At 44.3% G+C, this 23,788-nt stretch overlaps 2 protein-coding genes across 4 annotated transcripts in view; one reads left to right on the top strand and one right to left on the bottom strand.

Annotated features, from left to right (window-relative positions):
* LRRTM3 (leucine rich repeat transmembrane neuronal 3) overlaps positions 1–8,533 on the bottom strand; it is a 75,132-nt gene extending 66,599 nt beyond the window's left edge. Inside the window, exons 1-2 of one of the 2 annotated variants that reach the window (XM_058841824.1) lie at positions 7,945–8,533; positions 6,051–7,582 (exon numbers count right to left, since the gene is read on the bottom strand). In XM_058841824.1, the coding sequence (XP_058697807.1) occupies positions 6,051–7,582; positions 7,945–7,948 (1,536 nt within the window). In that variant the 5' untranslated portion in view covers positions 7,949–8,533. Of the gene's footprint in view, positions 1–6,050; positions 7,632–7,944 lie in introns of those variants that run through there. The other variant, XM_058841823.1, reaches the window with a different exon arrangement.
* Positions 1–23,788, top strand: part of CTNNA3 (catenin alpha 3) — a 397,084-nt gene that overhangs the window by 172,710 nt on the left and 200,586 nt on the right. The window lies entirely within an intron of this gene.

Here is a 23,788-nt window from a genome sequence, read left to right as displayed (position 1 = left end):
CCTGAGAGACTGATCTAGCTAGTTAGAGGGATTCTTAGCTTGGGGAGGAAGAGGATTTGCACCCAGAACTCAGCAGCTGGTTCCCTCTCCATGCTGTGGTGAAGCACTAAACCTTGTAATGCATTTTCTGCTTCAGTGGGTAATGAAGATATTTCATGTCCTTCCATGTATTAGTAGACTTTGGCTGTCCCAAAACACTGGGGAAATTAGCAAGGTGAAAGTGTAATTGTGAAGTGACACATGGGACAAGCAGAAATTCGGGCAGGAGTGTGAACTGTGGTGCACAGGCAGTGTGTGGGTCATGAACACAGGAAGGGAATGGATTTAGTGGTGAAGGTGACACATGAGGGGGTTTGGAGGAGTTTTTTTCAAGGGTACACCTCCAGTCAAGAGTTTGTGGGAGACAGTAACAAACAGCAAAGTAAAGAATAAAATATTTCAGTTTTGTAAAGAAATTGGTTGATTTTAGTGATGAAGAATCTTGAACTTGTGATTTTTCACAGGAATATCTAATATTTCCTGTAATAACATCAGTAGATCATTAAGCTCTTTAGGAAGAAGTTAATAAGCAGGAATTAACTAGCCTTTTGTCCCTCCTCAGTAAACAATGCTTATTCTTACATTAGAATGCCAGTGCTGTGGTCACTGTAGTATCACAGCATGAGCAGGACAAGACTTGCAGACAGATATGATTTCTGTGATGGATTGGTTGAATAAAAAGATACTGCCTACTCACAAATCTTTTTGCATTCTTGCTTTTATGGTGTTTGTGCTCGTTCCAGATGAGATTTGCAGATTCTCTGGTAGGTATAATGTCGGCCAGCAGCTCACAGCTAATTGTCCCAAAGGATAAAATTGGATAAAATCCTTTTTATTGTGTTGTGTTCTCCTCAGGTCACAGCTGTTGAGCTCAGTCACGTTTTACTGCTGGTGTGCCCTACTGAGTTCTGGTGGTGATGGCAGGGAAGGGTTGGGCTGCAGGAGACAATCACACCACAACAATCCCATTCTGCCCCACTCTCAAAAGCCTCTCTAGCAATGGAAATGACCTCCCAATGCACCTGAAGGCATCAGAAGTCACAATCACAACTGTATTTCCTCCAGGGTGGAGTGAAATGAGTTCCTGTGCTCCTTCTTAGGGGCACTGAAATCTGAGTGTTATCAACAGAGCTGTAATCCTGACTCCATTGTCTTCTCTCCTTCACTTCAGGATCACAGCAGTAACACTGGCCCAGAGTTACTGACACCTGGTGCAGCTCCAGCAAAACGTTTTGCCCAAGCAAATCTGCACATTTATGTCGTGTTTGCCACTGTATGACTTTGCTGTTGCTTGGGAATTTGGTCTTGCATCGTTTTGCTCTCGTCTCTTTGGACATCGTGTGGTTTGGAGAGGAAATTCTAACTTGGACTTGTTCCCAGGTGTTGAGTTGCCCTTCCTTTCATGTCTAATAATATCTGTCTCTCATCATGATAAAAATAAACTAAAAAAAATTACTTTCTTTAGTCTTCTGTTGTTAGGAAGTTGAATGAGTTGTTTGTGGCCTGAGTTTATTTTCTAGACTAGTAAAGGGGTGTTTTATAAATAATAAGCTTTAAACCAGTGGCCACAAACCTGTTAGAGCTCCTGCCCTTGTACACTTTTGCTGGCAGTAGTGACTGACACACTGGCCAGACCATTCCCTGGCAGCTTTCATTTGCTCCTGTTTTCTCCATGTCCTCACTGCATGTGGGTTATGGCTCCTGTGCACAGACCCACTTGAGAAATCACTGTGCTGCAAGAGTTTGATGCCTCTCCCGTGTGGTACAGGAGGATGCCAAGGGAAAAGGCAAACACATCTCTGTGTGAATTGATTTATGCAGGAAATACCTGTGATTAAGCTCCCTACCCACTGGATGTCACTATTGTTCCACAGAAATTCATCCACAGACTATTTATCTAGCACTGAGGGCTGACAGCAAAGACCATTTGCTTGCAGCAAACTGAAAATTCCTAATTGTATTTGCAGGAATATTGTACATTTCTGTTCATTTTGCAATTGGATTTTATATCAAGGTTCACCATTTGATAGCAATAAGAAAAGAGAGCATTGCCAAGCCTTCAGCTGTGATGACTCTGGAAGTGCAGATAGTGAGTCATGAAAAGCAGCCAGCAGAGAAGCTTGCAGTCATTATACTCAAGCCACTTGTTCTCATTATTATTCTCTTACTCTGCAGTTGCTGGAGGTGATCTCAACACAGTGAATGAACATTACCAGTCTCCTCAAATTTGCTTAGCACATTAGTTATTTCCTTTTCCCAGAGATGTGTGTTCTGTGTGCTTATTGCTCTGAAATAGCACTTGAATATTCCAGGAGCCAAGTGGATTAGAGGCCAAGTGAGGAGGAGGAGGAGGAGGAGGATGTCTTGGTGCAGGGGACTGGATTGCACTGCTGGTGAGACCCAACAAATGACCTCACATCTCTCCTCAGGTCTCTTTGCCATCATCTCTGTGTCTCACAGAGAAAGTCAGACTGCCCTTAACGTTTCTGGGGTGCTACAATAAAATGAAGCAGTCTGGTGATTGCATCTGACATTTGTCTCAAGAATGCAGGTGGATGCAAAGCCAGTGAAAATGCCAATGGGCATGGAAGAGTCCTGCACTTGTGTGCAGCTTGAAAAGCCCTGGTGTTCAGTGGTAGCCCCAGAACACCACACACTTCTCAGGAAAAGGAATAGTAAATTACTAAAAATCCCAAAAACATACAGAAAAACAAAATAAAATTGCAAACATCCTCAAAACCCGTTGCTGCTCTCCTGGAATTTCAATATTTAGGTGGTGTCAGCTCCATTAAGGAGGAGCCAGGTCATTGGAGGCACTCGGTCACATCTTCCTCACGGTGGTGCCTGCAGTGCTCCTGAAGGCTCCCAGCTTTGTGGGAGCTGTCACAGCTGCTGTGGTTCTTACTTTGACATCCTCTGAGGATTGCCTGGCATCACCCCAGCCAGCTTTTAACAGTTTTGGGAGAGACTGGCACCAAACCATCCAAAAAACCAAGACAAAGCTTGGGATCAAGATTTTAGTTCCAGGAGAGAAGCAAAGGAGGAATCTCTTTGCTGGAGCCTTTGAGGCTTTATTTGTAGTCAGGAGAGGGGCAGCCTTGCACAGGGACTCCAAATTGCTCAGCTAAGACCAAAATCATCCCCACAGGATGATTTAGTGGATTTAAATTAGAATTGGTGACTGGGGACCAGTCACTCCTGGAGTGTTTCATTGGGCAGTGGCCAGGCTCAGTTTAGCTGGGTTCACGTGGGTTTTGCCCATGTGAAAACATGGAGCTCATAATGAGTTTTAAGGTGGTTGAAGAGGTTTCCTAAGGCACAGGGACTAGAATGGGATCCCAAAGCTTGGCTCACAGGCTTGGGCTGTGCAGTTACACCCTGACCCCACAGTGCCAGGCAATACCTGCAGCTGGCCTCTCCAGGCAATGCAGGAATTAGCTGACAATGTGCCTGAATGGAGATGCTGCAGTTTTACTCTAATTACTCTACTTACTCTATTTCTATCCTATTTTATCCATCCACGGTAAATGGCAGACTGGCCTTATTTGCTTTTTCATGCCTATAATTGAGTATTTTTCAAAGGGAGCTGGTGATGATTTCACAGGTATCACTTTGTGAAGGAGATTGTGGATTGGTTCCTTCTGATCAGTTATGTTTAGAAAATGGCATTAAAGAAACACAAAAGAAAGCATATAAAGTCCAACTCAATTACAGACCACTCTCACAATCACAGTCCAGTAAGAAGTTTTAGAAGATGTACTGAATATTTTTGCATAACAAAAATTCTAAAGGAATGGTATGAAATGATTTTCTGATTGCAGTTAGAACTCCTAAAACTAAATATAAAATCTTAATTTTATATGTATTTTTATTTGTACACACATGTGTGTTTGTCTATATGAACATCCACACGTTTTGGGGCAAATCTCTTGTGTTTTGGCTGTGCCTAATGTTAGCCACACTGCAGAGATGAAAGGCTCTGAAGTCCAGGGATGGTTCTGAACGTGAAGTTTATAGCAAACTCTAATCCTTCAGCACAGAGATAACCAAGATGTGCTGGTGGAAAAGGGAATCCTGTGGTAGCTGAGATAATTAAATGTATATTGACTTTTTAATAGCAGCTTCCAAGGTCCAGCTCAGGCACAGCTCTGCTGCTCAAGTGTCTCAAGCACTTCACTGTTAATGGTGTGGGGGCCTGGTACCCAGGGAAATGGGAAATCTCTTGTAGGGCTCAGTACAGGCTCAGCTTCCACCCTCAGCTATTCCCTCACTGCATTCCTTGAAAATGACAATGGTTTCATTCCATGAAAAAAAAAAATCCCAGCCCAAACCCCTTCAGGTGTGTTTAGCTCTTTTCTAGCTTTGTTTTCATTGTATCAAGCATGTTTCAAGGTGATCAACCATAACTGGGTTTTTTCCAGCAACAATTCAGGAGAACCCTCTGCTAAGGTTTTGCTTTTTCCAATCTGCTGCAGTGAAACAGCCCTGTAGAAATATTCCCTCCCAGGTGGGGTTTACAAAGCCAAACCCAGTTGCAAAATAGAGATAATTAAATTACTGGCTTCTATATTCTATAAAGGTGCTGCTGTATTATTTCATCCCCTCCCTTCCTGATAATCCTGATAATCAAAAGAAGAGGTATGATTTATTTGCAAATATGGGGGGGATTATATTCTTCTGCAGCCACAAAATACATTATTTGGGGAGAAGGAAGGCAGGGAACAGCTGGGTTACAAATCTGTATTTTGCCCAGATCCACTGGGGTATGACAAAACATTAAAACTGAGTATCTGTGAATTCTGAAATGTCATTAGGGTTTTGGTAAGAGAGAAAAATGATTTGTCACTGATTTATGTTAAAGGAATTTTGGGTGTACTCCTCTCACACCAGTGAGTAACCAGTTTTCTCTGAAAGCTCTTTGCAGCTGTAGTATGTCTAAAATGCAGAGTGTTTGGCATTTTAAGTGATGAAGCTTTATTTAGTTATTGGGGGGACCCTGTGCAAAACATAACACAGAACCTTAGCAAGCCTAGCCCAGCAGATAAACAGAAATAGAAGAAAATGACGGATTTTAATGGTTTCCTCAGCTACATTAATGCCTTTGACAGGCTTGAAAAGAGAATTCCTAATGAGAGCTGAAACAAATGTGTGCAGGAAGTGGTCTTGCTTTTGCTGCTGCACATTTGAGTTCCTCTAATTGCATCAGTAAGGAATTTCTGCTCCTCATCTAATGAATGCCTTTTGACTATTTTCTGAAAGGCAACTGGATGTAGGGATAAACACTGGCACCTTTTGTATGAAGTCACACAAACAGGTTCCAATTGCTAGCTATCAGCCCTAGAAACACTGTGTTATAATGCACTACAAGAAAACCCCACTCTACCTTTTCATTTCTCATTTTTTATTAAGCCTAGGTTTGCCTCTGGTGTGATACCTAAGGGTGTTTTTTAGTCTCTCTTGTGCTGGGCAGCAATCAGGCATTTTTTTCAGAGCTGCTCCTGCACCATCTCTATCCTCAGACAACTCAGAATTCATATGATGCTCCAGTACCTGGGTCTTTACTTCATTCACAAAAAGTGAGTTTTAGAGCAAGGACTGGGGTTGGGGAGGCAGAGGGGGACGCCCTGACTTTGTTTTTATAATTTTTTTTTCCATTGTTGTCATTTTTCTCCCTAAACAGAGGCACGGTTGGTGCAGGTGCAGTGGATTACTTAGGAAAGAAGTTTTCTATTTAAAAACAGGAGAGAGTTTAATGAAATCAGCAGAGGGTTTGTACAATAGGTATTGTATTAAACCAGAGCTCAGGCTTCACATTGATTGCGGTATTTAAATTTCAATGAGTTGATTATGTATGAGAGTAAAATGACCAGTATTATGAATGTACAAAAAAAGGGACATGGAAGAGCTGTGCCAGAAAAGTGAGAGAAACGTTCCCTTTATAGTCCCTAGAGTTCAATAAAGCACCACTATTTCCCAGCTTTTAAAAGCTCTTTTATCACAATGGTTCATACCTCGCATTCCCTGGAGCCTGATTTGTTATACGTGCAGGGTCCCGTTCCATTCAGCAGCATCTCACTGGTTTCAGTGTTGGTAGGTTTGTAATCTACATAAAATTCCTGTGTGCTGGGAGTCATTTGCTTCAGCGACTGTCTTTTCTTTTTCCTGTGCCTCCTCATGAGAGAGCGCTGCTGCAGCTGCTTCATGCTGGCAGGGTAGCGCTTCCACGAGACATAGATCACCAGCAGGATCACCAGCACGGACAGGAACAGAGCCACGCTGCCCGCTATGATTTTATGGAACGAGATGTGCTCCGTGTCGTGCTCAGGCTCCGAGCTCGACTCCGTGGCCCCCGTGCTCGGGGGCAGAGGGGGTTTGCTCTCGTGTTTAGGCCTGGTGAGTTTTGGTTTAAAGGTTGGCTTTGGGAGAGCTCGTGCCAGCTCAAACCTTTCCGTGGTGCTCTTGCCACAGATGCTGTAGTTTTTCACCGCATCGATAACGTTCACCCCTTGCAGCTCTTTGGGGCTGGCACAGATAATTGTATTTTCCCTCAGCCCTTTGAAACTTTTAAGCCAGTTTACCAGAGAGCAAATGTTTCTGCTGCATTCCCATATATTCCCGGCAAGGCTGATGTCATTGAGAGATATCCAAGAATCCAAAATTTCTTGCCCAATAAATGTGAGCTTGTTTGAATCCAGGTTGAGGCGCTGTAAATTGGGCACGCACTGAAAAACGCTGGGTCCGCTGAAAGCTTCTATTTCATTGCCAGATAAATCAAGTCTTTGTAACGAGCTCCAGGTCCAGGACATGGTTTGTCCTATCACACTGATTTTATTCCACTGTAAATAAAGGTTCTGAAGGCTGACCAGCCTTGGAAAAAGTGCCAGGTTGAGCTTAGAAAATTGATTGTGCTCCAGATGAAGCTCTTTCAGTCTGATCATACCTGCAAAGACATTCCTCGCTAAACTTCGGATGCGATTATAACCCAGGTCCAGCAGTTCAAGGTTCCTGCAATCTTGAAATATTCGAACAGGGATGGTTCTTAGGGAATTGGAGCGCAAATGTAAACTCAGCAGCTTCCTTAAGCCCCTGAACTGTTCAGATCCCAGAGACTGCAGCTGATTGTATGACAGATCCAAATTCCGGAGGTTTGTCACAGGTCTGAAGGTATTATTAAGAAAATAGGAGATTCTGTTGGAACTCAAGATCAACTCTTTTAGTCTGCGTATTCCACTGAAAGCATTTTCGTCAATATTGCTGATGTGGTTATGGTCTAAATAGAGCCAGGTGAGTTGATTAAGACCTTTAAATTGATTGTATTTTAGTTTTTGGAGGCTGTTATATCGAAGGGACAAACCTAAACAACCAGCAGATATACTTGAGGGAATCTCCTGCAATTTCTGAGATTCACAATATACCATTTTGCCTTCACACCTACAGCCCTTAGGGCATCCTCGTTCAGCAGAAGCAAGCATTGTCAGTAATACAGTAGGGGCTATTACCAGAGCTACAGCTGATCCGCTCAGTAGCCTAATTACATTGAAACCTGGAAATAAAAACAACTTAGAAAAGTTATCCCCCCACACATCAGTCATTTCTTTCAATCATGCTAAAATCTTCTACTTAACAATCATTTACAAAGCCCTAGCTCGACTTGACTGCTTTTCACAGTGGCTTATTTTATTTTTTCTGTTTCTCTTTTTTACTCAGCTTTTTTTTTTTTTTTTTTTTTTGTCTTTTAAGAATACCTTGCTACAAGTACTGAAAAACATTCGGGTAAAAGGTGTAATCCCTAAGCCATTTAAGCATAATAAGAAATCACATCAAGGTACGTCTATGGAGTAATTAAAGCACAGGCTATGCAGTAACTATGAACTACAAATTAAAAAGATAACGTGAAAAACATACCCATCCTTTGTGCTGTTCAAAGGTCGTCCTTAGGTCTTTTGTTTTTTGCTTAGTGTGCCACAAGCATGGCAGCCCCTGTCAGCTGCACCGTAGTGAGTCAGGGCTCGCTGACACCCAGGAAGAAAAATGGGACCCCTTGGGAGACGGTCCGATTTTGGAACATTATTCTTTGCCAGCCGTGCAGAACACTCCAAGGATAAATCAATCCCAACACAGCGTTCGCAGCAAAAACGTCAAAAATCTTCCTAGGTGATGGGATCTTCACGGATATTACGGTTTAGCATGTTTCTAGTTAGGAAGGCGGCATTTCTAGTGCTGTTTTCCGGGCTCGCATGCTGGCAGCCCCGGGCTCGCTGCCGGCCGGGCGCGGCAGGTGCGGGGAGCCCGGCCCGGGACGCGGCTCCGGCGCTGCCGCGCTCGCATGCCGAGAGCTCCGGCCGACTGGGGCGGGCCGACAGCGGGCTCAGCCTTATGTAAAGCTGCCCCCAGCGGCAGCGGCACCGCGGGCATGTGCAGTGCCTGCCTCGCCTTGCAAATGAGCCACGGAGCTCTCCCGGGAGAGAGAGACGGCCGCGCGGTGGGGCAGCTCCGTGTGCGCTCCCTTGTGCGCTGCCCTGTGTATCCTGCACCGTGTGCGCTCCCCCGTGTGTCCTGCCCCGTGTGCCCTGTCCCGTGTGTCCCCCCTGTGCGCTCCCCCGTGTGTCCTGCCCCGTGTGTCCTGCCCCGTGTGCCCTGTCCCCTGTGTCCTGTCCCCTGTGCCCTGTCCCGTGTGTCCCCCCTGTGCCCTGTCCCGTGTGCGCTCCCCCGTGTGCCCTGTCCCGTGTGTGCTCCCCCGCACCCCTGAGCTGAAGGGTTTGAGACTTTGGTCTCAAAGGCTGACGTGGCATTTGTAGGACATGGATAGAAATTTTGGGTCGGGAGGATTGTTTTTTTTCTTGCTGCCTCACGTAACCTTTTTGCAGTCCCGCGCTATTTTTCAGTGAAGTATCAGCCCTCTCAGTGTGTCTTTTAGCGAGTGCTTTAGCATGGACACTGTTTTTCACAACGTGAAAAATGTTTTTGGGGCTGACATTTTGCCTTTTTGCTTTCTTCTTCTCTGATAAAAGGCTCAGTACGAGGAGGTTAGAAGACAGTACTGTGCTCATTTATTTCCCAACTTGCTGTCACTAACACCCCAACCCCAGGCTTCCAGAAGCTTTACAACAGAGACTAAACAGCCTGGTGTAGTACCTTAATGAGGTGAATTGTGTTCACTGTCGCTCAGGACGTGGACAGGATTTTATGTGAATAAATAATGCTGAGCTTTTTCTGTGTGTGATGCTCTACAGTCCTCAAATATCACCAAGAGAGCCACTTCGGCTTTCCTTACTTTTCCCTTCTTCCCTGGGTGCTGGAGGGAAAGAGCTCATCCTCTCACCTGGGCAGAGCAAGGGTAAGATGGTGTTATAATGGCAAATAATGGTTACAAATAATGGCAAATACACCAGGCTGGCAGTCTGCCCCCACCGAGCAGGATGTGATCACAGATGATGGTGGGCAAGTGGAAAATGCTGGCTCTTTGTCATGCACGAACGGGCAGGAGGGTGAGGAGAAGTGTTGTGCTCCTTAGGAGTGCAGAGTGCAGTCCTCAAATGCAACCAGACAGTGCTGAGAACTGCTCTGCCTTTCTGGGGGAGAATCCTTACCCTTGGAATAATGTGCTCTGGCTTTTCCCTAATTTTTCACTGCTGTGAGAATAGAATAACTTAAAACGAGGTGAAAGCTAAAATTTCCCAGGCATTCAGGTGCTAGTCCTTAGGCTGTGAATGACCTCAGGTTTGCAGTAATCCCACTGGTATTAATGCACCAAACCAGAGTCCCCAAATGAGGAAAGTAATTTCTGCCTTTCTTTCATGTCAGAATCACATTTTTGTGTCACGGCACATAGTGTGAGAATTCTTCTCTTTGGGACAGGCTGCTGGAGAGGGAAGGGGTTATCTGCTCCATCAGTCTCTGTCAGCATCACCATCTCCCGTTGTGTGCTGCAGCTTTTTGGGGTGCTGCAGCTTTTTGGGGTGCTGCAGTGTGGTCCTGAGGTCGGGGAGCTGCAGAGCTGCTCTGCTGTCAGCAGCATCGTGTGCCAGTCTGCTGTCCTGGTGCAAGCTTTCCATCCCTGCCTCGGGCTGTCTCTGCTCCTGATGGAGCAGCAAGAGGACACTTCACACCTTTGGGAAGTCAGTTTGGCTTTTGGAACTGCTGCTCTTCCTCTCTTGACAGTAGATGCCTGTGAGAGGTAAATTCTTCACTGAAGTGACTCGTTTATTCACTTCCTTTAAATGGCCTGAAATTAGGCCTGGCTCTTCACCTGGTTCAAACACAGCACCTAAAACTTCCAGAAACATCCAGATCCCTTCTCCTGAAGAACTGGTGCAACTCAGCATACAGCTGGCACTCAGCCTTCTTCCCAAACTTTACCTTACTCTGGCTTTTCCTTTTTTTGTTTCTCTCCCTTCTCCACCTTGGTTATGGAGTTAAAGAGCAGCTTCTTGGCCACCATGAGTCAGCAGAGCTTCAGCAGCTTTCCCAGGGTTTAAATAATTGCCAAAATACTGGACTAATAAGAGGGAACAGCCACTCTTTACCAAGAGTTATTTTCATTTTTCTGAAAGGGGTGAGACATCAAGACATGAACAGAGAGAGCATCAAATCTATGTTAATGGATTGCCAAATTGAATTTTCTTTACTGAGATCCTTTTTGAATTACACAAGCAGGAAAAGTGCCAGAGTCTGATAAAGAGTTTTTCAAAATTACATTGCCGTATCTTTATACAGCACAATAAGTTCTTTTCCAGTTGTGGACATAAAGCTCCCAGTATGAAACAAATCCCGGTATGAAACATTCCTTATAAAATTTCAGACTGATCTGGCCATATAAACTGTGACAAACAGAGAATTAAGTTAAAGCTGTGCTTTACATGAGAAGATACCTTTGCCTTGTATCAGCTACACCTTGCCTGTCAGTGCACCCCCAGTTTGTCATAGTGTATATGGCCAGATTCTGTTTGTTTGTGTAGTCTTGAACACAAAGCTCAAGTTTGTGTTTTGGGGTTTCAGCTTTAAACACCATCTGAGATACCACAGAACCTGAGTTGCTTGGAAGTTTTGAGTTTTACGACTCCATGATCACTCTAATTTTTTTTCCTGGCCTTTTTTTGAGGGGAAGATGGCATAGATCAGAAAATACAGTGGCAAATGTGTTACTAGATATGCCTTAACATCCATCCAGATGAAGAGAGATGTGTTGGGCAGAGCCTGTGATGAACACACAGTTTTCTTAGTCTACACCACAGAGAAATTCAAATTTCATGTTTGGAAATGATGCACTATGCCAAGGTTTTTCTCTTGGTGTTAAACTTTCAGTAGGTTTTCCATCTGGATATTGTTCTGGATTGATTTCACTGCTATCTGATTTTGCAATAATGTACTTTAGTTTAATTTCCCGTTTGGTTTTGGGTTTTCTTAATGTGGTTAGGTTACAGCGTGTTTTCTTTTTCCATTCATTCCAGCTGTACCTAGATGCAACTTCCCTGTGGAAAGCTTAGTATGAACTGCAGCCAAAATAATAAATGGTGAAACAAGAGGTGGCATTCACTGTGAAAGCCTCTTCCTCTACAAAGCTGGCTTGGAATTGAAACTTTTCACAGAGGAAAGGGGAATCAGCAAATTGTGCATTTTTAGGATTATGAGAGAAGGCAGTTGTAATTGCCAGGTACACCTGTTTGCTGTGTACATTTGGAAAGGGGGGTGACAGAATTACCAGTGTCAGTAGGACGGGGGTGAGGGGGCAGGGAAGGGATGCAAACTTCCCCGAGTGTAAGAAACCAGCTGCTAGAGGGATCCATGCAAATCCATCAAAAGCCTTCCCCTGTTCTGTCACATGGTTCACTTTAGCCTTCCTCAGGACATTCTGTGCTTACTCTTTAAAATCCATTTAATGATGATGTTACAGAGAAGAAAAAGGAAAAAAAAAATTAAAATATTTCTATTCCTTCCATGAGAAGTACATTTGGGAATGCAGTCTGAGCTTTTCTACAGGGCATTATGTTCATAGTGCACAAAGTTTGGAATTCAGACTAGACCAGAACACAGCATTTCTCTGCTCACAGACAGAGCTCTGGGGTCGGGGAGTGCCTTTATGTGTGAATCACACATCCCTTTGGGGACCTGCAGTTAGCAAGTGCTGCGCTGTGTTCTCTTTGGCTTTATGAAGTGACACCGGGTGTCGTTCCCTTGACTTTATTCCCCCATAAAGAAGCCAGGAGTCAGCTGGGTGAGCAGTAGTAGCTTGCTCTGAATGGTACTGTAGTGTGCTATCGCTGGATCGTTAAGAGAGATAAGTCTAATAAAATGTGTCTGCAATTTTTGAGCCGGTGATTAAATGAACCTGCTGTTCCATGAGGATCAGATTAGAGCTGGGGGTGTATAACTCCCAGTGTAAATATCAGAGCGTGGGATGGCAGAGGGAAGCTCAGGATGCAGCGTTTGCTGAAGGCAGACAGAAGGAGAGGGAAGCCAGGTCCAGGGAACACGCAGGCAAGGGAAATCGAGGCAAATTCAGAAAATGTTCTGAAGCAATAGGGGAAGAGGATTGAGACTAGAGAGGATCTTATTCCAGGAGCTCATGTGTACTGCCCTAAAGGACCGTGGTGGTCAATTGTAGCTGAGGGAGATGGATAAATTAAAATACTCTCTTGCTCTTCTGCTAAGAGCTGTTCTTTTGAAGGCCTCCCGCAGGCTCTGTGAGGGTGGAAGGATCCCGTGTGACACACACCAAGAAGTGAGTCTGTGTGCCCTGTGCTGTGGGATGGCTCGCAGAGGACACCAGCACACACGTGCCACTGTCACAGCCTGTTGGATGAGGAGGCTTTTCCAGCTGGGCTCTCCTGGTGAAGTCTCAGCACTGTGGACAGGTCCCAGGGGCCTCTGCACCACCCAGGGAGAGGTGAGGCTGCCCACAAACCGTGCCTCACTGCAGCCACTGCCTGCATCCTTTGGGATGGATCCTAATGGGGAATTGGACACATAACTGCTCCCCAACTGGCTTTTTGAAGCTGCTGGAGGGAGAAAGGAATGAGGGACTTGTCTTTACAAACAAACTGTAGGTCTGCTGATAAATTAAATTGGATACTGAGAGAGGAAACAAGCAATGGGAAGAACCATAAATTCCATAGGAATTCCACTGATGAACTCAAGAAAAAGTGGGGGTTATACATTAGAAGGGGGTCCTAGGTATTATTAGATGTTTTGGGAAGTCTGTACCTCTCAATGTCCCCAAGAGACAAACGTGTGACCGGGAAATTGGGATACAAAGGAGGCTGTGTGCTCCTAAACTTTGAGAGACCCCAGGGGAAATGCCCCATGGCCTCTTCCTTTATTCAAGTAAAGTTACAGGACTCCCCTGTCTCCTTTTTGGACATAAACCTCTGGTGTTTGTGGGTTAATTTTCTGACAAGGGTGCGCAGCCTGTGCTTCATTCTCGTCCTCCAGAGACACACCATGAGATGCAAAGCTATCATTTTACTTTCCCTCTGAAATTGATATGACCACTTCTGTTTCAGTGGATTTAGTGTTGATCCATTCAGGCTTATCCTCCAGCATCTTCCCAAAAAGTTAATATGAGTAAGAAGCAACAGAAGGTGGTGGAGGATGAAAGATCATCACAGAAGTAAAAATTAATTCCATGTTCCATGCAGTGCTTCAACCTGCAGAGCATGAATGATCCACACCATAAGTGCCCTGGAGGTGTGATGGGGTGACAGGCAGGGCTGTGTTGGTGTCCTCTGCCTGTGACTGTGCCTGCAGTCTCTGTGAAGGAGCCAGAGATGTTGGGTCAGAATAAACCCGGGCTTGTCACAAATGCTTCCCACTGTTCATGGGCCAGGATGCCACTGTGGGAAGAGTGCCTGCTGTCTTGATTGTCCAGACAGGGTTTGTGTGGCCTCAGGTATCGCCATGGGGTGTGCTGGTCTGAGGAGAACCATTTGTCTCTGTCTTGGTTTAAAAGACAAATACCTGCCAAGGAAGGTGGAAGCCTCGCTGGAATGGAGAGATGACGGCTCACTTTGAAAACCATGGTGCTTCCTGGCAAAGTATGGGAAAAAGGAAAAACAGCTCTTTACAAGAATATATATATACACATATATGTAACAAGACAGAACAGCAACAACAGCAAAAGCTATTTTAAAAGATAACAAACCCGAAGAAAGCTCCTTTTCCCGGCCGCCCGGCGCTCTCCCCTCAGCCCGGCCGCCAGGGGGCGCTGTTGGCAGCGGGGCCTCCCTCACGGCCTCGGGGCAGCCGGGCCATGGCGGCCCCGGCAGCGGACAGGGGGCTCCCGCCTCGCCTTCCCCATGTGTGTGCCGTGCGATACTCCTGTGTATCACGATACATCGTGTGTATCCTGGCCATACTCCGCCGCGATTCCAGTCAGCAGCCGGGAGGTGCTGTCTCCGGAGACACGGAGGTGCGAGGGGCGCCGAAAGGGCCCGGCTGTGGGGCGGCTCCAGCGGCGGGGTCCCGGGCAGCAAGGGGAGCTCCGCAGCAGCACCGAGCCCCTCGGCAGCACGGGGAGCTCCACAGCAGCACCGAGCCCCTCGGCAGCACGGCTCCAGCGGCAGGAACAGCCCGAGCTGCCCCGCTCGGCCAGCCTGAGCTGGCCCCACTCAGCTAAGCGAGTGCACAACCCCGCCTTTCCCCTCCCTGCGGGATCGCAGTGAGTCCTGGAAGCATTGGCCTGTTCTTTTATATAGGAATTGCCGCCTATTCACCCCCCGGCCGGCCACCTCCTCTCCCCACAGCGTCTTTATTTCGGGTAACAAACGGGAGAAGATGAAAAACCCGAAGGCACAGCAGCCTCCTGAGGTATCTGACTCGAGCCTGGCTGGGACAGTTCTGCATAGGCATGTGAGGGACGGCAAAGGGAATGAACTTCCCTGGCAGCCAGAGTTACGGACACAGCTCACAGAACTGTCCATGGAGGAGTCCACAGGGGCTGGGACATCAGTGTGGAGACATTGCAAAACTGCATCCAAGCAGAGCTGCAGCCTGGGCCCAGGGAAAAGCGATAATGCTGGCAGTGTCCAGATGTGGGCACAGGGAGAGGAGTGAGCCCTGAGCATGGCGTGGTGGTGAGAAGAGGAACAGTAACGCTTGACCAAAGACAGGGCAGTGCCAGCCGTGTCACCATTTGCACAGGTTTGTTGTTCGCCAGACTTTAGACCTTTTCAATGTTCCATGTGTATGTGTAGTTAAAACCCTCAGGGCTGGCCTTGCCTCCTCAGCCGTTCCCTCTGCTCTCCTGCCTTTGCCTGTAGCTGCTCCTTTCTACTCCTGCCCTTTTGGTACATTTCTGAGGGATTAATATTTGTCATTTGCACAGCATGGAGCTGTGCACATAGATGATGCATGTTCACACATTTCTTAGGAGTTTCAGACCTGTGCCCTGCCATGCATTTAACTCTGTGGGGCTCCAGATGAAGCTGCCTTGATATCTCGCTATGTGCTGAGGCTGTAGAATTAATTATTCTGTCAGGTCAGCCCTGGAACATCTCTTGGTTGCAGTGGCTCCTTGGCTGCTGTAGGAAAGCAGCTGGGAAAAACTTTCATTATAGGAAACCCATGACATCCACATTGTATCAGAAACCACTATAACTTGTTTTCTAAACCTGAGCTTTTATGCTAATTTTGCGGGGTCTCAGTCTCTCATATTTCACTTATGAGAGAAGAACAGTGGCATGTAATTGTTCTATAAGGTTATCCTTATAATCTTAAGGATAACTTATAATAAGCATAATAGATGATTTGCATGACTTTTTGTCCATCATCAGTTATATCCAAACATATACCCTTTCATCAGCTGAGCTGTCCCTTTTTTGGAATTCCAGCACAGGTTATTCTGTATCTACTGTGATTTTTATTGCTTGTTATGGGTGCCATTTTTTTGGATGCCTTTTTTTTGAGCTTGAGTGGCCAAATAGCAGAATTCCATGTGATGACAGTGTAGTCATCAAATACAGAAACACAGACTTGTATTTAAAATGCAGAATTATCTTATATCTGTGGTTTATATGTACTTTATCTGCAAGTTTGCCAATGTCTGTTCATTTACAGAGCCTTTCTAATGTTACAAGAGTACCATTTTGAAAATCACTTCAATATTCACTGAATATTACCTTTACTTTTCCATACAAAAATTGCAACTGATGTGTTTTTAGTGTCTTGAAACAAAAGATATATGTAGCATTTCTTAGGATCAGACCTGAATTAGTGGAAGGTGTTTATTGGTGTACTTCCTAGTCTTACTGCTCTTCAGCATAAACAGGCATACAGGGGCCAGGGGGGCAGAGTAGAATGATTTCATTTGACACATTGAAATATTCTAAAATACTTTCCAGTCTCTCCTTTGACTTGCTTATGGATGAAAACCTCCACAGAGAAAAAAGCATTCCAGCTTTCCTCTGCTAGGACTCCTGCTTGGACTTCAGTGTGGTGTTCTGAGGCTGTGATTTCCAGTCTGAGACAGAGTGATGTGTTATTAGACAGCATTAGGAACATTTTGAAGAGAAAACTAAACATGACAGTTGAGCAGATTTGCAACTGAAAGAGGAAAACATGAACAAAGTTAAGAAGCATATAATTGTGCTCATTCCCACCGTGACTGGCATAGGAATTATTTATTCCAAGTGGCTGCAGTTGCATGCTTAGTCACTTCCTTCCCTGGCTTCAGCCTGATGCTGCTTTCTGCCATTTTCCTGCAATAAAAGTTTGTGCTCTTTTTCATCAAAAGTTTCAGATTTTTTAGCTTTTAGTAATTCAGTCAAGTCTTTTTCAATTAAGTGAGCTGTGGCAGCTTGTAGATATTCCAGCTCTGGTAGCCTGGTGTTCCTGAGAAGGCTCAGAGCGTTAATTATGCTGACAGTCTTAGTTAACCAGCCTGTAATCAGCTGTTGCTTAGGCAGGGGTCACTCATCCATGCCAGCAGTGGTGGACTAGAACTTTATGGTTTAAAAGAAAATAAAATACAGGCAGGTATGTTTTGACTGTTCCTTTCTGTATTTTCCCATTGTCTTTTCCCATTGGGGTGTCTGGCAGACAGAGCTCTGAAGAATCACCATATGTGATTTAAATGACCTACTAGCTCATCTTCTCATGTCACCCAAGATAATTGTCTTAAATTAAACGTGATTAAATAAAAAAAAAAATAACCATACAACCAAACCCCAACATGTTTGGGTGATTTTAAAAATGTGCAACAGACTCCTATGTAATTAATTAATTAAAAAACAAAATAAAAATCTGGGTTCCAGCGTATTTATTTTGGATTCTGTGACAAGGTACTCTACTGTTTATTAAAACTAAATATCTTTCACACAGTGGATAGGACAGCAAAGAAATGACAAACCAACTCAAAGTGACTTGATAAGTGCATAAAACAGTAAATATCTGCAAACTGTTAATTGCTGATGGACACAGTGCTGAAGGGTAAAGGAGAGGAAGCTGACATGAAGAGAAGAACAGGGAGTTTTCACTCTTCTCTTCCTTGCAAGAATGTTAGTATAGGCACGTTGTATTTTTGTATTTTTTAAATCCTTCTATCCAGCATTCTGTATCTCCTAAGTAGGTAAGAGGCTTAAAAGCACCTTTTCCTCTTGCAGCTTAGTTGTGCAGGAATTTCTTGGTCAGAAAGCAAGAAATGCTGCAGTTGATAACCAGGTGGGGACTGTGGCCAGCCCATGTGCTGGAGACGCAGGAGAGCTGAGCCTGAGTGAGTCAACAGCTTGATTTTGTGTCCATGAATGGTGACAGGAACAGGCAGAAAACAGAAACACTGGCAAACACAGGCTGGGTGGTTTTAAAACCATTTTTCCTCCAGGCAGATTGAAGGCAGGGGCAGCTCCATCCACTTGCTCTTACAGGGAACCTCTTCTGTCACAGATTCATGACACGAGGATCTTCTGTGTGTGTCATAGGGAAATTGCTTTGGTCTTCCAGCATATGGTTGTGTCATCATTTATTTGTGGTTTAGACAGATTGACCAGGTTGAAATCCAGAGCAGGAATAGACATGTGCCAATATCACTAACACAACAAAAATGATTCCTGTGGCCATTTCTGCTGCTCTGGGATGAGCAGTTTCCTGTGTTTCTTTGTAAGTCTGAAAGCTTCTGGGAAATGAATGTGATTTATTCTATCAATGACTAAAAACAACTCAAATCTTAAGATAACTGTGTACAAATCTAATATATAGAGCAGCTGTAAATAGAGTGGTGCTACAGTGTTACTTAGTTTGAAATTCATAAGAAAAGTAGGAAAGAAGAACTTTTCAGGGAAAGCCAAATAAATATAACTTTGTTTTTTTTTCTTTGCATCACCAGTATGTCTCATTTCAGCTGAACAGTTTAGTTCATACTATGATAATTTTACCCCACAATACTTCCTGAGGGACTTCTAAGGTGATGTGCCCTGATGCCTTTCAAGTGCATAAAGAGTTCGCACGGGGTACTTAGCAGAAGCTAAAAGACATGAAAGTCTCGTGTTTCAGTGTAAGAGCCAGCAAGTAACTCACAGCTTGGAGGGAAAGGAAAAACCAAGGTACCCTATGGCCACGTTACTGAATAAGAGCTGTCTCCTATGAAGATCTTTGCAGTTTGCTTTAAGATACCCAGGACTTGCTGCTCTGAGACTGAAAGCTGGAAGAGATCCAGTGCTCTTATCTGACATAGCAATTTCAATGTTCTTCTCAGTGCGATTTAAAGTCAAGCAGAAATACGCTGTTGGAATTGAGATATTTGTAAACGGATAAAACTCTTGGAATTGTATCAGAACACCACTGCCTCAGAGCATTTCCAGAGAGAAAACTATAAATGTCCTTGAATGCATTTGCACCTTACATAAATACCATGGTATTTGGAATTCTGCAGCAGATACTTGGTGATCAAAAGATTAACATTTTAAAGAAGACGGTAATTCATATGTTCGTGTAAAGACCAGGATTTAATATTTCACCCTTTCATAAACACAGAAACATGAGAGAAAGAGGGAGTGCCAGCCTCTGTAACAGTTGAGCTGCAGACTTCTTAATTTTGATGAAACCAAGCTTTACCTGAATCCAGTTTGAGAAGAGGTTTCCAATAACTGTTACTACTGGGGTTATTCACAAAGTCCAAATCTGCTTGCGATGGTTATTGTAACTTTGGGGAGAACTGTAGCAGCCTCATTCTGTCCTTGCCCATTCCTTATCTGGTGGGAATTGTCTTAGGACTGATAAACTTCCAGCATGGATCTTCTGCTTGGGAAAGGTTGTTGTAAATTACATCAGGAATGCAGAGAATGGGAGAATTCCTACTCTCTGTAGGGCTTTTTTCCAGTGAAAAAATAATTAATTATTGTGTGGTTAAGTTGCAGAATTTCAGAATGGGAGGGGATTCTCCATTGGTTTATTTTTCTCTCTTTTTGAATATTAAATCTCAGATTATATAATGAACTAATACAATATGTTATATGCAAAGATCAAGGGCTGGAGAGTCGCTGATCCTCTTAAGTATGTCAAAATTAGCCTTTTAAATGTTCAGCATCTAATTTGATAGGTATGGCAGTGACCTTTCCTCTGTTGCTGTTCTTTTGCTCAGCCCCTGGGAGTACTTTACGAGTCTTTTATTTATGTTTTATTTTCAAGTGCTTCTCTGGGACATTTGTATTCCTTGCTTAGGTTGCCACTTAGCTGGTATTTTTTACTTTAGGCCACTTGCAACAAAAATGTATGAGATGCCTTAGGTCCCACTGTGCCTAGAATGTATTTGAAAAAGAGTAAATGTTTTTAGTGCTTTACAGGTTTGCAGTCTCTGCCAGGTTTTGCTGCTGTTTGTCTTTTGCTTTCTGCACAATTTGCTTGGCGCCGTGCGCCGCTGCCTTGTCAGAGGCTGGCTCCAAGTGTCGTGTGTGTCCGTGCTGCCTTATTTTACTTGCCACAGTTTAATGCAAAAGCAGCCAGCAGCAGCAAAAGAATCTGCTTTGTTTCAGTTCCCTTTCTTTCCATTGTTGCCATTCAGGAGAGGCAGAAACCTCAAAGGAAAGCATTCATGAATTCATTAGAGAGTTTCTCAAACAGAAACAAATTAAAAAATTCTGGAGAGCTCTACACATGATGCTATGGAGTGAAGCACTATTTCAGGGCTTTCCAGGAGTGCTGATGAGCAGGAATAGCAGTGCCTGGATAGGGATGTGTATGGCACAGCAGCAGTGTCCTCCCACACCTGTGTGCCTGTGTCTGTCAGAGGATCTTACTGACCGAGTTTTATGGCTTAACATAACACTTACTGGGCGTATGTTGTGCTGGGTTTTGTTCCTTATGGAATTAATTACTGTGTCTGCTTGTCTCTTAATTTGTACTTTACATGATTAGAACAGAGGTCAGAGGTAAATCTTCCATTAGTCACTGTTTGGGTTTACTCCTGATATTCAGGGTGATTCATCTATCATATTTTATACTGATTCCATTCATGCATTTTGAATTTGTGCATAATAATTCCCTAAGAGCTTGTGAGGATGCATTAAACATGCTTGTGTGTGCTGTAGGTAGTGTCTTTAGAAGACTGGTAAAATCTGAAATGCAAATATTCTGTTTTCTCAGAGTCTAAGACTATAGGAGTTCTTGTTGGCTTTGAAACAAAATGAATAAATGGGAAATCATTATAAAGTGCTGCTGCCTCTCCTGAGTTTTGCCATTACCTATATTTAATGAAATAGGTTTTGACATCCATCAGGCAGCCGCACTGGCTTCTCATTCTCTTTACTTCCCCACAAAAGGGAATTATTTTATGTGATGAAAAAGCAATATGTCTCTTCTGTTAAATGCAGTCTGCCCGCTGCAGTCAGGAGCCATGAAAACACCGTAGAGCTGAAATGTTCTTGGCTCTGCTGCCACGAGGGGTGTGCACTGCTTGGTCCAAACGTACTGGCATGAGAGATGTTCTTCTCTTGTCCCTCATGCTGTGGGATGGCTTTCTGTAGGGTTTGGGAGATGGGCTCTAACATGGTGTCTCCAGTTTGCATCTCAATTAACCTGGAACTGAAGCAGGTAACTTCTGAGACATTCTGGAGGGGAGCTTTTGTGTCCCGCAGCTCGGGATGAGCGCTCCGTGGGGAAAGGGGCTGAGATCGCCAGATGAGCACCACCTTGTGAAAAGTGACAGCTCTTGTTTGCAAGGTTCATTTGTGCAGAGCAGGTGAGAATATAGGATTGCATATTTCACCTTTCTCAGCCCCTCTTGGTCTCAGGTAAAGGTCGATTGAAGTTGCTGGTGTTCACCCACATGGCACCGTGTGTGAGTAGCTCCTGTGTGTGTGTCCTCCTGCCAGTACCTGTTGTCAGACACCAGCCCTCAGGTTCCTCACAGCCTCATGTCAGTGCTGTTCTGGGACTTGAGGTGTTTTCTTTCTCCCTGCTATGTCTGTTAATCAATATCTAAATCCAACTTGAATCACTTTCTAATGCAAAAGAAGTAATTAAACATCCACATGATCTTTAGTACAGGAGTTTTACCATAGCAGGCAAGGGAGATGTTCTCCTTTTTGGAAGACTGTCACAAACTGATGTTGCTCTGGCAAAAGATTCCAAGGGAAATGCAATAATCCTTTTATCCAGGTCCTTGACATTCCCATTTAGATGTAGCTGAAACAATAATGGATGTTTCTGACACAGGTGGAAGGGGACAGATGGGTCCCCAGGGGTCCTGCAGGAGCCGGCAGAGGTGCTGCCCGAGCCCCGTTCCCAGTTCCCAGCAGCGCTGGCTGACTGGGGAGGTCACAGGGGACTGGAGCTGGGCCACTGGGACCCCTGTGCAGGAGAAGGGCTGGAAGGAGCACCCAGGGAGCTGCAGACCTGCCAGGTGCCAGCTTCCACAAGAGCCACGTCCTGGCCCTGCGTTACAACAGCACCCCGCTTTCAATGCTGGCATCTCCCAGAGGTTATAATTAGACAAGTGTGTTTGGAATGAACTAAGGAAATAAAAGGTAACAGCTTTGATTTAAGGCATTGAATGGTTAACCTTCCTTCTCTTCTTTCTTCTCTGCCAGATAAAACTCCCACCACTTCAGTGTTGCCATGCAATAAATTTGTTTTGTTGGGTTTTTTCCCTCCTTTGACTTGATGATTCATTGAGATCAAACATTTGTTAAACTGCACTTTTAAAATTTCTGTTTATTATTTTTCTATGCTTGGTATTTTGAGGGCTGCTTGAAAAAATTGACCTTTTTTTTCACCAGGCTAACCCTAACTCCTATTCTCTACAATTAATTTTATTGAAAGAAATTCAAGTTTCAAAAATGTTGAGTTTTTTGGTGTGATGGTTTGGGGTTTTTTTGGGTTTGTTTTTTTGGTAGAAAACAGGCAAAGGAGTCAACAGGAGGGTGGCTGGCATAAAGGAATTCCAGATTGTAGGCATTGTGGAATTAGGCTAGAAGAACATAATTGCAGATGCTACAAAGGCAAAAGCATAAGAGAAAGGAAAGAGAAAGGAGATACTCTTGCTGGATCTACAAGAGTATTTTTGGAAGAAAGCAAAAGCAGGATCTCTGATAGTAAAAACATAAATCCACTTCTTTAGCACCAAGAAGTTATGATTGCGTTAATTGTAATCAGCTTTAATGAAAAAGCCTGGTTCTTGTAAATGAGAAACCGAGGTAGCTGAGGGCAGAAGATTAGGAGGGAACTCTGTCAGACAGGGTTTTCTGTATGTGGGGAAAATTCTTGCATGGATTAGAATTGTAACAGCTCTGGAGTAGACACCTCCAGGAAGGGATGAGAGCTGTGGAGAAGGTTGTGGTGTTGGATTGAAGCAGAGAGTTTGTACAAAACAAATGGGTTTGGGACAAGGGAGAGATCTCAGAAAATACTGTCTGGTCAGCTTACACTGAGAGGTTGTTTTCAGACAATGACTCCAACAAAAGGCTGTTTGCACCCTGCAGGAAGGCCATTCCTCATTCTCTTTTTATTTTATATGTGTCCACAGGATCTCTGATATTTTAATAGGAGGACTCTCCATTTATTAGGCCAGTGCTGGGATCCAGTAGTACAAAAGTGTCAGTGCCAGGCGCTGTCCTTGGGCCCCATGCACCTCGCACCACTGGGACAAATGGTCACAGTAATGTGCTCATCGCATTTACTGGAGGTTAAAAGTGCACTTGGAGCGAGTTGTCACTTCCCAGGGAGTTGGTGTGTGGGAATCCTTGGATACATTTGACTCAGGACGTGGTCTCACATTGTTACTGCAATGAACTGGCAGGGGTTGTTGTTGCACTTCTGTGAGGCCCAAATCCAGCTGAGTTCTGCTGCCAGACATTTAACCATGTCTAAAAATTTGATTGTTTAATATTCCAGTCATAATTTCCTCTGGACACCACTGCTGGTATGGCTGCTGTATAATAATTGAGGTGGATGTGTTTGTTATTCTCAGATACTCACTGATTGTTGATTAGGGCTTTTATATAACACAGACTAGAGAATAGTTTTTGGTGGCCTCTCCCTGTTGGGAGGTCATGTAATCTTTCAGTTTAATGAAACCACTTGGGTATACTGAATAAGAGAAAATCAATTTTTGAGGTATTGATTGGAACAAAATTCAAAAGGTCAAGTATAATGCTTGATCTTAGAGTCTCTGGCTTAATACTCTGTTCAGGTAGGTATTAAGTATTAGGCTTGGCTGCTCATCATGGATCAGGATCATGAAATAGAGAATGAAATGCTGTTTAAGGCAAGAGTAACATCTTCAACACTTGCAAGAACACCTTCAACTTCTAGCACAAGTTCT

The sequence above is a fragment of the Poecile atricapillus genome, chromosome 6 (genome assembly GCF_030490865.1).
Source record: "Poecile atricapillus isolate bPoeAtr1 chromosome 6, bPoeAtr1.hap1, whole genome shotgun sequence".
NCBI lineage: Eukaryota > Metazoa > Chordata > Aves > Passeriformes > Paridae > Poecile > Poecile atricapillus.
Note: the sequence above shows the minus strand (reverse complement) of the source record. Positions and strands in the feature narration are given on the sequence as shown.